At 50.5% G+C, this 14,275-nt stretch overlaps 1 protein-coding gene and 1 pseudogene across 20 annotated transcripts in view; one reads left to right on the plus strand and one right to left on the minus strand.

Moving 5' to 3' along the window:
- Window positions 1-12,840, plus strand: part of VTI1A (vesicle transport through interaction with t-SNAREs 1A) — a 351,190-nt gene extending 338,350 nt beyond the window's left edge. For 2 of the 20 annotated variants that reach the window (XR_009403981.1, XR_009403997.1), the window contains 2 exons: window positions 433-11,675; window positions 11,789-12,840. Coding sequence is in view for 1 of the 20 variants with exons in the window: in XM_059398583.1 (XP_059254566.1) it covers window positions 433-526 (94 nt within the window). In the remaining 19 variants the exon portion in view is untranslated. Of the gene's footprint in view, window positions 1-432 lie in introns of all 20 variants that reach the window. The other 18 variants (XM_059398587.1, XM_059398588.1, XR_009403985.1 and 15 more) reach the window with 17 other exon arrangements.
- A 798-nt stretch (window positions 12,841-13,638) lies between these two features.
- Window positions 13,639-13,765, minus strand: LOC132016959 (U4 spliceosomal RNA; annotated as a pseudogene).
- Between the last annotated feature and the right edge of the window lie 510 nt (window positions 13,766-14,275).

Genomic DNA, 14,275 nt, shown 5'->3' on the forward strand with positions numbered 1-14,275 from the left:
ACTTTAACAGGAAACACTGCAAAAAAATGAGGCTTGTCTCACGTTTTAAATTAAAAAGAGAAGCTCGCATGGGGCCCTTGATGGCTTACAGATTACTACATGGTACCCCGAGCCCGGAAAGCCATTTGATTAGCTTTTGCTTGGCAGTGAGCATTTCTCCAGGTGCCGTGTGACAGTCACCGTGGAGTCGCTCATTTCCTCGTGGATGGTTCATAGGAGAGGAAGCTCCCGTGCACATGCACACACACGTACACACATGCACACACACACACACACACACACACACACACACACACACAAGCCCCACACTGGGCTCCCTACCCCCACCTGTGAAACCGTCTTTTGATTAGGCAGCCTGGTCTTGGATGGTCTTTGTCAGAAAACCCTTCGTGTCTCTATGTGAATTTTTTTTTCCCATCTGCTCTTTCCTAGAATCATCCAGAACCGCATCCTGGTCGTCGTCTTGGCCATCATCCTGGTCGTCACCATCCTGATGGCGGTCACTTTTTCTGTCAGAAGACACTGATGGATCTGTTCCTCCCTGACAAACAGCAACAACGGCTTGTTCTGAGTAATTAAGACAAAATGGTCACATGAATCATTCTTTTGCGCTGACAGGCCCCGAATGACCCTCCCTCTTTTCACCACTGTTCAGCTGAAGTGCAAAGAGTGTAAAAATATTTTCTATTCCTGTTTGCATGCGGGTCAGTTTCCTTTTCTAGGTTTGTCTTCACCCAGATTTGTTTTCTGTAGGGGAAGGGGAATGTTTATTTGCCTTTTGGTGATTTCGTCTCCTAACCAAAATAGCCTTGGTGACATTCTTCCTTGCCCTGTGGACATGTCAAGGGTCACGGTTTGGGACAGGGCATGATGAGTCAGCCGTGGGGCATGTGATGGGCTGTGCTGTTTGTCACACATCTCTTGTCACCGACTTGCCCCTCTGTGATGTCCGAGGATAAAAATGCAGAGAAAAACAGGGGCCAAAGCCAGTGAGTGACAGGCTCCAGCAAACCAGCCCTGTTCCTACCCAGGGATAATGAAGATAGTCTACCTGCCTGAGCGCTTGCATTGAAAAGGTGGATATTCAGTGTCAGTTGTGCAGGACTTAGCACTTGACTTAGCACTTGACTTAGCACTTTCTGTGTTTTTCTGTGTGTGTGTGTTTTGTTTTTGTTTTTGTTTTGTTTTGTTTTACAGCCAAGAACATTTTTGCAAAGCCTGCCCAAGATCCACTTTTCACAACTTTGATTCCTGCTACATGAAATATTTCCTTACCTTCCCCCAAAATCCCCTAGTCCCCAGAATTTGCTGACAAAGCGAGCCCTAGCCTGATATTTAATTGTGACCTCCTCTCCCCTGACCTGTGTAAGCATCTCGATACCCTTTTGGTTTTAATATCTGCACTGCCAAAACAGCCCTCCTACAAGCAAAAGGTCTGACAAGGCTCTCTGCACATCCATTCCAGTATGTAAAAAGAACATGAATATTTCAGGAAGAGGAAGAACATGAGTCCGTTGGTGTGAAATTTCAAATGTGATTATAAATATGGTAGAGTCCTATAGGATAATTCACTAGAAATAAACTTCATGGAAAACGTTCACTAACCTCCTTTCAAAGAATAAGGGGTTGCAGCGTGTTACAAAGGATGGCTTGGATTTTCTATAAAAAAAAAAAAAAAATGTTAGCACAGCCTTCCTGAGTTCACTGTGTATTCAAACCTCTGACGTGCTTTGTGATTTCCTTTGGTTTCTTTCTGTCCGAGGTAACCAGGAATTGCGTTCAAAATGAGTTCGTTTATGATCAGGCTGAAAGTTGCCCCAAGCTGAGGTCATTTTCCTCCTTGTCATAAAGCAAAATATGTTTTTCTTAAGACTTCATAGGCACTTCCGAGGTCTGTACTATCTTTTGAATATAATTGGAAGCTCTGAATCCTTGAAAAGCGGACCTGTTCTCTTCATAAAAAATGCTAACCACCTGTGCCCGTAGATGGAGATCACCTGGATGCTGCCCTTTATTTTTATGGTTTTTAACCCCCCAACTCAGAAAAGAACCATTATGGTTTAGAGAGGAAATGCAGAATGGCAAAATCCACCAGAGAAATCGCACTTAGCGAAACAGGCCAGGGCCTGCGTGTGTCCAGATAAATCATTTAGTATTGTGTAAATAAAGCTACAAGCCTTGACCTTGCAGGGATGGCGTGGGATTGGGGCCGGACGAGGTAGGACAGTGGAGGACTGGGAAGGCGGCGCTCATTTTCCTATCAGCTGAAGGGATCCATCTCAGCAAGATTCTTTTATTCCGATAACGGAAATCTGTACATGCTGAACACATTGGAGAAACCATTAAAAGGGAGGAAACAAACAAACAACCTCCTTCTCGTTCTGAAACAGGAATGGCGGGGGAAGTATTACACCAAGCTCTCTCGGGTGGCTGCTTTTGAAACCGTTGATCTTAGCGAAAGTGTAAAACCAGCTCTCTACCCGCACCTCGTGCCTCTTCCCCAGGCCACCCAGCAAGCCAGGTTCATCTGATCGTCTAAAGCCGCCGGCTCCTAAATATTTCAGTAAAACCTTGTGCTCGTGGGGAGATGGGGATGAAATGGGGAGGGAGTGTGAGCCTCACCCCCCCAGTGGCTTTTTTCTCACCAGTTCTATCTCTTTATCAGCACTTGCCTCAGACTTTGCCCCAATTCAACCTCAAGAGGGAGAGAATCCGAACAGATAACCCTTGGCCTAACAGCCCCATCCAACCCACCCGGAGAAGTGACCCGGATAGTGGGCGCTTTGTAGGACACTGGTCCCCCCCCCCCCCCCCCCCCCCCGCGCTCGCGCCTGGCCCTCCCGGCTGCTGGAGGGGAAATGCCCAGGAGCCTCAGCGGAGGTCCGGCTCCACCCGGGACGGGAGAGAGCCCACCGAGGCGAAGCCGGTCCTAGATCTGTAAAAGGTTCTAGGAACCTAACACGTCGACTTTGATCGAGGACTATTTCTGCGGTTGGGCACCTGTGCTAAAAATGATGTTCAAGGGGAAGGTGGGATCGGGGGTGAAGACCAGGACATGGAGGAGGACCGGGAGGGGGAAGCTCCTGCCATCTAACATTCGTGCAGACTAAACAGTTTCCCCGACCCACCGAATAAATAAAAGCGGATGCTACCCTGCTCCGGAATCAAAAGCAATTTAATTAAAGTCTCTTAAGTTGTAAAGAGTTTTAAATGTTCCGTGTTGAAGGCGAATGCCTGCAGATGCACGGGGCTTGACGTCAGCCGCCAGGCCTGGGCTGGGAGGCCATTTGCTATTCTGTTTAAGGCAGACTGGATTGTCTTATTTTGGAACTAGCTTGGTGGGGGGTTTGCTTTGCTACTGCTTCTGAGCCCTGAGCTTCAAAGGCTGAAATTAATGGTGAACAAAATTGTGCGGCTCTGGCCGTCCCATGCGGGGCCAGCCCATTGAGGGTTATCATTAAGTAAAGAAATAAAGAGGGGGAAAAAAGCCTGCCTGTTCCAAAAAACCTCATCAGATAATGACCTCAGTGATTGGATTTTCATTACCAAACAGCATCCAGAGATTATCCACCCCGTAGAAGAAGGGAAGGGGTGGAAAGAAAGAAAGGAAAGCGACTGTCTTTCTCTCCCTCTCTCCTCTTTTTTTTTTTTTTGCACATCTTTTCTTTAAAACTGTCAGATCATTTCAGTATTTCAAATCCGAGGAAAACAGCCTGCCTGCTGCTGTATTTGAAGTTGTAATGGTGTCAAAAAGTCACGACTGACTGACAGCCGTCAGTCCCAGAGGGGCTCATTAAATCATAAAAACTTGACAAGGAAATAATTGCGCATTGCCAGCAACTTGGCGCCTGTTTAGACGTTTTTATTTTCTTTCATTATTAGTCCCCACCATTACGTTCATTAACAAATTGCATTAAACAACTGTTAAGGGCTAATGATTTGTTTATCGCTTTTTATTATTATTATTATTTAAACATTAGCTGTGTCATGTGGTACCCGAGCAGCCTCTTGCCATCATCTGACTGAATATTTTTCCACTCCCGAGCTCCGGGTACTGTTGGAATATGAAATAGATTATTCATTACTCTCCTCTTTGCCACTGATTTGATTTCATGTAGCGTCTTCCACAGAGAAAGATGAAAACTTGTCAAAAATAGGTTATATCTTATTCGAAGGGGCAACAATAGCAGCAGGTACAGGCACACTTTAATATTTAATTAAGGTTGATGTTAACCCCTTTAAATGACTTTAGCTGTAAGTTCCATTCAAATGCAGAAGAGAAAAATAATTGTTCTTAATTTGCAACCTGTTCAGCAAGCATTCTTCATGGAGTTAGCTGGAAATTTAGAGCCGAATTTTTTAAATAATGAAATTTCCCATCATAAATATTTATAGCCGTTTGTCTACGTAGTTGAGAATTAACTACAAGCAATGATTTCCTCGTCGCTTTGGTTTGAACTGCTAGTGCCGTGGGACGCTCTCGGTGCTGGGAGCCAAGGTGGGCTTTCCTGGGAGAAATGCAGACCCAGAGCCAAGGACTGTAGGGGGGTGACGGCTGGGGCTGGTTTCAAAGGAGGCTCTGTGAGTCCCCTGTCTCTGGTCCACATGTCTCCTCAGCCAGCTGAGTGTGTGGTTGGAAGACTGTGGTCTGGAGAGTAAGTAGGGATTTCTTAAAGGAACGCTTATGTGTCCGGTTGGCTGGTGTGGGGAGGGTGTGACGGGGCGTCTCTGTGTAGTCGATGAGCTCACTGCAAACAGTGCTACCCTAAGAGACAAGAGGAGCGATGCCTTGCTGGAACTGACCTTTTGTCTTTTTTCCTTTCCGGGACTTGCCGTTGGTGAAATCATCAGCTTTTCCATGGGCTCTGAGCTTTGGGGGGAAAAGCTCCTTCACCATCGTCATCACCATCCCAGATCTGAAGTCAGCGGCGTTCTCCACGCCGGAACGCCTGGCTTCATCCGGCCTCCCTGTCTGATTCCGTGAGTTTCACAGAGCCATGGAAGCCACTGGCAGAGGCCTGGTCTGTTGGTACTTCAGGGCTGGGGTGACCTGGTCAATAACAGGGAACGAGGAGATCTTCTCTGCTGACCTGCTTTGCTCCTACCCACCTGTCCCCAGGAAGACAGACCCCTTGGGCAGCCAGCCACCCCATGGATGTGAAGGGGAGAGATGGCACATGTCCCTTGCTCAGCCACCATCTCTCAGCCTCACCCATCCAAGGACAGACGGTCCCAGCAGGAGCTGTGGCATAGGAGGGCCGGGTCCGGCAGGTGGGACAAGTGAGGCCACCCTAAGCTTCAGAGACCACCGTGGGCATGGAAACGGCACACACGCCTGGGCCTGAGGGGTCTCGAATCTCCATCTCGGCCTGTTCCAGATTAGCCGCGTGACAGCTTACCACCTTTGGAACGGATGCCACACCTCGGCAAAAGATAGGCTCAGAGTCCTTTTTTCCAAAAGGAAGGAAGGCTTTGTGGTAAGCCATCCCTAGTCTGACTCCCAGAGACACTGGTTGCCCGAGATGAGCCGCCAGCCCTCAAACCCGACCTCATCCTGTGTAATTCACTAACCTTAAGCCGAACTCCAAGAAACATTCTTGTTTAAATGGCTTTGCCTGCAGCCCAGTGGGCTCAAACCAGTAGTGTCTGCCAGGGGCCGTCCACATTTTATGACTTAGGTAGTTCTTAGACAAGATGTCAGCCTTTTAAAAATGAGGCCGGGAACTATGTGGGCAGCTCGAGAAGTGCTTAAAGCCACAGGATCCTTCCCAAGAAAGGAGACCCTGCAGGGTAACCAAGAGAGGCCCAGTGCAGGGAGAAGAATGCATGTGCTCGGGGCCAAGGCTGGAGACCGGGTCCCGGAAGAGGTGATGGAACCAGGGTGAGCATCGTCTCTGTTGTAGAGGAGGGAAGACACAGGGGATGCTGGGAGAGACCGCCCATGCCCACGAGGACTCTAGCTCAGTAACAAGGGAATTGTTCCCAAGCTGCTTACCAGAGGCGAGTAGGGCAAAAACAAGATGGTGGGGCAAACCCAAAATGACAGGACACGTGGGTTGAGAATGTGTGAGGAGGTGAGGGACGGGTGGCGTATGGGGTGAGGAGGGATTCCCAGCACCAGGGGACAGGAGATGGTGAGTGGGACTCATCCGGACAGGAGATCATTAAGAGGGAAGGGCGCCGGCGTCAGGCCTCACGTTGTGCCACCCTGGGCCCATTATTGGCCTCCTTCAGGAGGCGCCAGAGCCGGAGAAAGACAGGGTGCCTTTCTCCCAGGACCCCAGCCCAAATCACACACAACCTCTGTTGTCATGCCTCAAGGAGCTCCCAGCATGCTGTGGGTAAAGCACTTCCTCGTCCTGAATCACCTCATTACTCGTGCTACATAAATAACGAAGGCATCACAGAGAGAGGGGGAAATGCCAAGCAGCAGAGCTCTAGACTGTGATTCTGTGAACTCGTGCACCCCCTCCTTCCCTTCATCCAAACAAGGCCCTTTGGCGTGAATAATAGCTCAGCGGCCCCGAAGCCCGTATTGATCTGCTGCACACACGGCTCCGCTGAGAGCCGCCTGGACTTTTCCTGGGGGCAGGACAGCGCCGTTCAGTGCAGCCCTCTCCTTCCCCCATCCCTCAGCCTCCCCAGGTGTGCTCAGGAGGGGACAGTGCTGGGGGAGGGGGGAGACAAGGCCCTTCAGCTCAGTGCTGCTTTGTTGCCTCAACTTTTTTGTTTTTAACTTATTTTGCCAAGAAAAGTACCTGAATTGGACAGAAATGTTTTTTTGCAAGATGAGGCCCCACAGAGTTGAGAATGAAATACATCCTCAGGCTCCAGCTTCTCTCCAGAAGATTCTGCCAAAGACCCAGGCCACAGAGGCACCCTCCGCTGACACTGACGGAGGCCTCCCGCATGCCCAGCACTGGGTCCAAGCACCCTGGCATGCCACAACGCGTGTGTCTGTTAATTTTCTATCTTAACACCATCAGAAGAGAGACAAGCTGAGAATGTGGCCCGAATCCGCCACGTCTTTGGGGAGTGGGATTGCTGTTAAATTCGGTAAGAAGCCTCCGCCATAGGATGCTAAATGCACGGGGCCTGAAGCCCGCAGCCCCCCACCCTGAGGCTCCAAACACTGTCCCCTTCCTCATTCCCAACTCTTTCAGACCCAGGTCCTGGCCCTCTGGGTCACGGACAGTTGTAAGATGAGCCAGGTCTCTGCACAGGAACGCCCGTGAGCTCGTAGTTTCCTGAAATACCACTCTGAAAGATTCGTCCCTCTGGTGTCTGACCTCGAGCCCGGGCAAAATGCAGATTCTTCTTCCCCTGGTCAGCTTCAGATCCATAGACCACTGACCCATTCCTGAGGGCAGATTTTGGATTTGGGGTGGGAACGACCTACCATGGCAAGGAGCAGTCCGTGGTCTTTGGGAGAAGGCAGTAGAAAGGAAGGGGACCTCTGGTTGCCTGGCACCAGCCTGGTGGTTTCTCCTGGGATCAGCTGCCCTCTGGGTAAGGAATGGGTTCCTGGGTGCGCAGCCTTGCCATAGAAGCCCACACACACCCTGGCCCCAGGGCCCAGGACCACTCAGGACAGAGAACACGGGGCCCTGGCAAGGCAAGATAATTGGGTGAGGTTCCCCTGGTACGTCCCACAGCAATGCCCTTCCTGAGGAGGAAGAGGAGGCGGAGGAAGAGGCCAGGAAGGCGGTGGGAGGGTAGTTAGAACAGTGGGTTCCAGCCAGTTGCTTTCCTTGGGGGGCTTCTGCAGCCTGCTCCCTCCCGGCCCTGCTGAGATGCGGAGGCCGAGGCACTTGGGGAGGACACCCAACCTGACCGCTTCTGCCCCGGGCAGCGCCTCCCCACGCTGCCCCATCCAGGGGTCTCAACACAGCAGGGACATCGTGACTCTCAGAGACTGTCTCTGCTTGATTTGTCTCCTCATCCAAACATCCTGCCGCCCCCCCCCGCCAAGAAACTGCAGAGTAAGGAGAGCTAGGGGCTGCATGGGCTCATCATTGTCCCCAACAGGACTTCTAAACAACCACGCCTTTCCCTCTCTGAAGCCTGAGAGGTGTAATTGGGTTTATTCATCTAGTCGAAAATACGTACTGGCTATCTACCGTGTTCCAGGCCCCAAAGACACGTGGTGAAGAAGTGAGGTAAGAAAACATGCATGGCAGCCCTGGGACTGCAGGTGGGGCACTGTTTTCGTCCCCAGAGCCCTGCCTTGCCCTCTGCTCTCAGCCAGGGCTCCGGGGTGAGCCGCACTGGAAACCCTGGCGCCGTGCCCATCCCCCTGCCCCCTCCCACCGCTGCCCCACCAAGGTCAGTGCCGCACCTGCCCGAGTCCTTGCCACGCCCCCTAGTGCTGTGTGTTCCTTCCTCCTTGCGGTTCCCGCAATTACATGTGCAAATGGCCCCGTTGGACTAGAGTAGAGCTGACATTTGCCTGCCAGTGGTTGAATCCCCATGAGCGCTGGCTCCGGGTCCAGGACCAGCCCCAGAGAGGCAGGGGGCAGGTATGGGGACCCTTTAGATTGGGACTGACTTAGAGGATTTTTTTTTTCCTTTTTTCTTTTTTTCTTTCTTCCTTTTTTCTGCTTATTAAATGATAAAGGTTCGACTTGGCAGGCAATCAGAAACCCAAAATATCATAAAAGGGAAAAAAGTTGCCGAGTGGCTAAGAGGTGCACCACGGGAGTGTCACTGGGCTCAGCAGCGAGGTGAATTGCTGAGCGATGGAGCAGGAGACGTTTTTCAAAGGCTTCTCTCTCCTTCTTCTCTCTCTGTCCCCCATGCAGAAAGGGGAAAATAGAAGCAGAATCCAGATTTGGGCACGAGGCTGATGGGTCACCCTCCCCCACCACCAGCCCCCAGACAGTGGAGAAACTTTGATCCGGGGACAGGAGGAGCCTGGGCACCCCGGCAAAGGCTGCAGCACGGTCCTGGTCTCTGAGTGGGCTTCCCTGGGCTCCTGTGAGGGGAGATGAAACCCACAGAGCCAGGGAAATTGGGGCTGGAAAGGAGGAAATGTGGGACTCGTGCCCCTTGGGCTCCAGGCTGGTGGGTTTGGATGGCAAAAGCCAACCAGGCAGATGGGCTCAGATTCACAGAACCCTCTAGCTGTGCAAGCTTTAAGGAGCATTTTGGTCAACCTGCTTGTTCAAATGGGTAGATGGTGCACAGAGAGGGAAGGAGTCTTCGCTTGAGAAAACCCAATAAGTGGGCGGTGGAGCCAGGAATGGACTCCAAGTCTTCAGCCTCTCCTTGGGCTTCTCTCGTCTGCACAAGGAGATGCAACTCAGACAGCGCCGCGTTCTGGAAGCCATGGCCCAGCCACGGGGCCTCTTTGGTAGTGCTGGCCTTCACACCACGTGGCTAATGTTCCTCCATTACATTCTTTTTTAAACCAACATGCATAGAAAAACTCGGTTCCATTCCTGTTGGCTATGATCATTTTTTTCCCCTGAATATCAGATCTTTTCTCTCTTAAGGAACTGGCAGAGGGCACCCTGGTGTCCCCTCAGCTGAGCTACTAGTGTCCCCGGGGAAAGGCATTTTTGTGCTCAAGTCCACCATCACTAGCAAAAGAATCTTGTGAGAACAAGTAAGTGAGAATTGAATTCCTCCTCCCCCAGCACCGAGCCCCTGGAGGCCTCTGGCAAACTCCTTGGTTGCTGATGCTAGGCGGACACGGCTTTAGAGCTGGGGGAAGCGCTGACTCTCCAGGTCCTGGCAGCTGTGGGGGTGGTGTTTGCACACCCAGGAACAGCCTGGCAGGGAGACCCCTCGAGGCTTCACTCTTTTCCCAAAGTCTGGCATTTTCCAGGCCGGAGGTACTCAAAGCTCCGGGCCTTTCCATGCCACCAGCCTGGCGTGTGGCCTCACGTTGACAAGTCAGAGCCAGCTCGGGTTCCGGTTCTTCATCTGGCCAACGGGAAAGTTGGTTGGAAAGTCTCAGGAAGGTAGGCCTCTGCCAGCTCCTGTCACCCATGGCGGAGAAAATGGGAATGTTCCAAATGTGAGGGTCGAAGGCCCTGGGGTAAGATGGCAGCCCCTGGCGTGCGGAATGTCCTAGAAGAGAAGGAGATTTGGTGCACTGAGCTTCGGAATGGTCTTGGATGCAGGACTGGTGGCATGGGCTTGTGACCAGTGCAGTTGCGCACGTGACCCCACCTTCAGAAGGGCCCACACTGGGGGCTTAATGCTGTACTATAATTGAAATTCATGATAATTTGATCTTCATAATTGCATTTTGTAAATGAAGTTCGGTGAGACAACAGACCATGAGCGGGGAGCTTGGAGCCAGGCTCCCACGCGGTCCAGCCTCCCACCACCTCCTGCTTGTGGGGTCAGATGCTCAGCCCCCTGGAGCCCCACTTCCACTCGGCCTTCCCACCCCAACCTCCCTGAAGCAACAGCTGCTGACCTGTCTCTGGGCTCAGGCATGGGTGGGGTCAAGGGCTGGACGGGGCAGCCCACAGCATTTTGTAGTGGGGCGTGGCAGCCGCAGGCCCTGCCCTATGCTGGCGGCGTCAGGGCACATTCAGTGGGACAAACCTCTAATCCACTCCGATGCAGGCACCAGGTACACCGAGTGCGTCCTGGCACCAAGGTGGCCCAGCCCCTTCGGTTGCCCATCCACCGAGGATTGGGGCACGGACCTTGCAGAAGGGGGAGATGCCTACCTTAACCTCCCATTCCAGGCCTGGGGTACAACCTCTCCGTCCAGCCACTGGGAAGAAAGGGAACCTGACCCCCAGGCTGGAGGGCAAGTGCATGACCAGGACGCAAGGCCGGAGTCAGCATCCTGAGGGTCTGCTGTCCTCCTGAGAGAATCCCCAGGCCTGGGGGAGCCCTCTCTTCCTTCTTCCAATGTTCCTGAGTCCAGCTTGTCTCTTCTGGCCTGAGTCGTCTGGTTGAGGCTCCCTCTAGGAACAACCCACTACATGGGTTGTGTAACTGCTGATTTCCCACACGTAAATATTCTGACATTTGCCTTTAAAACCAGTGTTGCACAGTATAAAAGCGAACAGTAAAATTCGTGCTAGTGACTTAAAATTTTAACTTGACTTAGAAGACATCAACTAGAAAATTTTAAACACCGTGACAAGAGAGAGACAAGGGAAGAAATGAAAAAGCATTTTTTTTCTTGCTTTCTGAACACAGGGCTCCGTATTTTCATTTTGCTTTGGCGCTCACAAATGATGGAGCCTGTCCTGCCTGGGTGAGTCACTTTCCCTCTGGGGCACCCCATTTCCCTATCAGGAAACCAGATCATTTACTTTTTGCACTTGCCCCTCCCTTGCTCACGGGCACATTATGAAGGAGCACTTGGATGAAACCCATGAACAGGATTTAGAAACCAGTGTGTGGTGCCAACCCTTGGTCTTGGAACATGGCCCTTCTTTCTTAAAAAGGGGTTCAGCCCATCTCGTGTAGGTTTAACCACTGACAAGTCAGGCTCTCCCCCAGGTCCCGGCCGGCGGTATTACATCCTGGAAACGAAGCTCCAGTCTAGAAACCTCCCCTCTTCCCTGGAATACAGACCAAATAGCCTCTATATCTGGGATCCAAGCAAGCTGTGAAATGGAAAGATGTCAGCCAGCCCAAGGGTTGAGGCCAGTGTGTGAAGAGTGATCATTGATCTCTACATTCATCCCTTTTATTTAACGGTGAGGCCAGAATTTCAAAGGTACCAACCCAGAGGAGGGTAGGTGCCAACCAGGTTGGGGTTGAGGGGTCATCTCAAGAACGGTAAAAATCCCGCTTCCGCTTCTCCTTCCAGGAAGAGGGTATCTCCATTTCAGAAGCATTTCCAAAGCGACGGTCATGGAGGTTCCAAGTGCCCCTTTCCCCTGCCCTGCCTGATGTCGGAGGACTCACCTGTCCAAGCGATGAATGTGTCCAACATAGCAACCTGTCTTCTTCTGTAAAAGTGCTGTTACTTTAAGAGAACGTTTGTGGGATGAATGGCATGAAAGAATGAATGAATGAATGAGTCCCTTTCCATCAAGTTGCCTCAAATGGAGTCCAGATGTTAAACGGCATGCTCGACAGCGCCACTGCAAGAGAAGGAGATTCGGATGACCCCCGTGTGGCTCCTCCTACAGCTTTTCCCCAACAGTGGATGATCTCTTGATCATTTTTAAATTTTGTGGTTTTAAGTTTATCTTATTTCATTTCATTTCCCTTTGAGTGCTGTCTTCTGGCTCCTGCTCCGCTTCCTCCAGCTAATTCATTAGGCCGGAGAGCCGCTCCAGAGTGGGATTAGAACCCGTGTAGTACATCGTCGCTTTAAACTGAAATCTGCTAATTAATGGATCTTCTGTGCATAACTGAATGATAGCGCTGCTTCCCCGGGGAATTGCGATTTCATGGTTCCTAATGATGCTGCGATTACATTATCTGGATCACGCAGACGGTGGGTGTCAGATGCGGTGCTCAGAGCCTGTCTCGGGGCTGGGGAGAAATCGCTCCTAAAACCAAGGGGATGAGAGGAAGGAGTTAGAATGTCTGCTGTTAATTGTCATTAACACGTGCTGTTCCTTCCTCTTGTTCGGTATTTGTTTCAAGGTCCAGCTTCCCCCAGCTCCACAATGCTTCTGTAACCTCACTCCCCATCCCCCAGTAGTCATAGGGTTTTGTTTGTTTGTTTGTTTAAAAAAAAACTATTTATTTGCTGTATTCCACAAAGTAATTTATTTTCATTACCTTTCTTGGAAATGTGGGTCTACATATCGTTAGTACAAGAAATATATGTTGGTTGTTGTTTCCCGAACTAACCTGTATTATTTGATGAGTTAAATAAAATGCCTGAATCGGCGTCTGCTATTGCTACCCTTTTGCATTTGAATTATTTATCTTACTTTCATTCCCTTTCTAAATAAATGGGAGTTATAAATTCTCAGTACTCTGCTACAATTTCTGTACTGTGAATATAGACAGTGTCATTTGTTTTGTTTTAATGATGGAACTTAAAAGAATCATGTTCAAGGTTGCTTTTGAATACCAGTTTTTTCCCCCCTTCTTCTTTAATCGCCCCAGAGATGGCTTTGCAGAGTGACCACAAACCTGGATATGAGCTCTGGTTCTTTTATTGGTGAGTTGAAATAATGTACTCGTCTCTTCACTGAACCTCTGTTTCCTTGACTGTAAAGCGGGGAAAATACCCCCCACCCTGAGGCCCGATAGGAAGATTCGATCAGGTAACCCGTGGAAAGCACCACCAGGCTTGTGAGAAGCCATCACCATCCTGCTCCTCTTGACAAAGTGAGCTGTTCTGTAACATCGTGCTGGACAAATATTGAGGGAGGGGAGTATTGCGTATTTTTGTTCTGTTTTCTTTAAAGATCGCTCATGAACACGGCCTTAAAATTCCTCAGGAATGCCTTATATTAATCATACTAAAAAGAAGATATTCATGTCTTCATTCATTAAAACACTTTTTCATTAAAAAAAATGTTTTCAAATTGTTTTTTAACACTGAATATTAGACATGGCCCCAGGGATTGGAAATCAGTGTCGAACCACAGACCAGGGCTCCCAGGCCAGTGAGGAGTCACCTGGCAGTTACCTGCCGTAGGAACTGAGTCACAGAGAGACCTGGAGAGCAAAGGCAGCCTCCGCTGGTTGGGCTGAGATGCGCCTCTTCAATGCCAAAAGTATGCCGTCCTGGAAGACCCAGTTGAGAACAGTTTCCAATTAGCAATAGTCACGCCTCGGATAAACCTCATTGGCTACAACGCTGCCTCTGCGCAGAGGTGAAAGAGGCATCTGAAACACACACACATGCGAAGTCTTGGTTGCGAATTAATGAATGAATGAATGAAGACAGGCAACTTCTATCGCTCCAAGAGACCTGCTCAGTCCCAATTTCACCACCAGGAATTTCCCTATTAAATGATCATTTGTTCCCCACCTGGGGACAGAGACGCAGCGGACTGTGTGGGCAAGAAGACAACCACGAGGGGTAGGGGCACCGAGGCAGCGGCCACACCTACTTCTGGGACAGCAGATGCTTCTTAGTGTTCCCGGGAGGGCCACCTGCATGTTCTCTTCAGGAGTCTCCTTTGACCCATCTAATTTGGTCACCAAGACACTCACTCCCCCCCCCCCCTACGAGGCAGCCGGCGGCTTCACCAGGCCTGCCTCGTTTGGATGCACAGCACAACGAATTTGTACCCGCCAAGCCTCCAGCGCCGATATTTCAAAACCTACAGTACACTAAACGTGAAACTTTTGTTCAAATTTCAAGGATTTTGATAGCCCAAGT

This window comes from Mustela nigripes, chromosome 4 (genome assembly GCF_022355385.1).
Source record: "Mustela nigripes isolate SB6536 chromosome 4, MUSNIG.SB6536, whole genome shotgun sequence".
In the NCBI taxonomy this organism is placed as follows: domain Eukaryota; kingdom Metazoa; phylum Chordata; class Mammalia; order Carnivora; family Mustelidae; genus Mustela; species Mustela nigripes.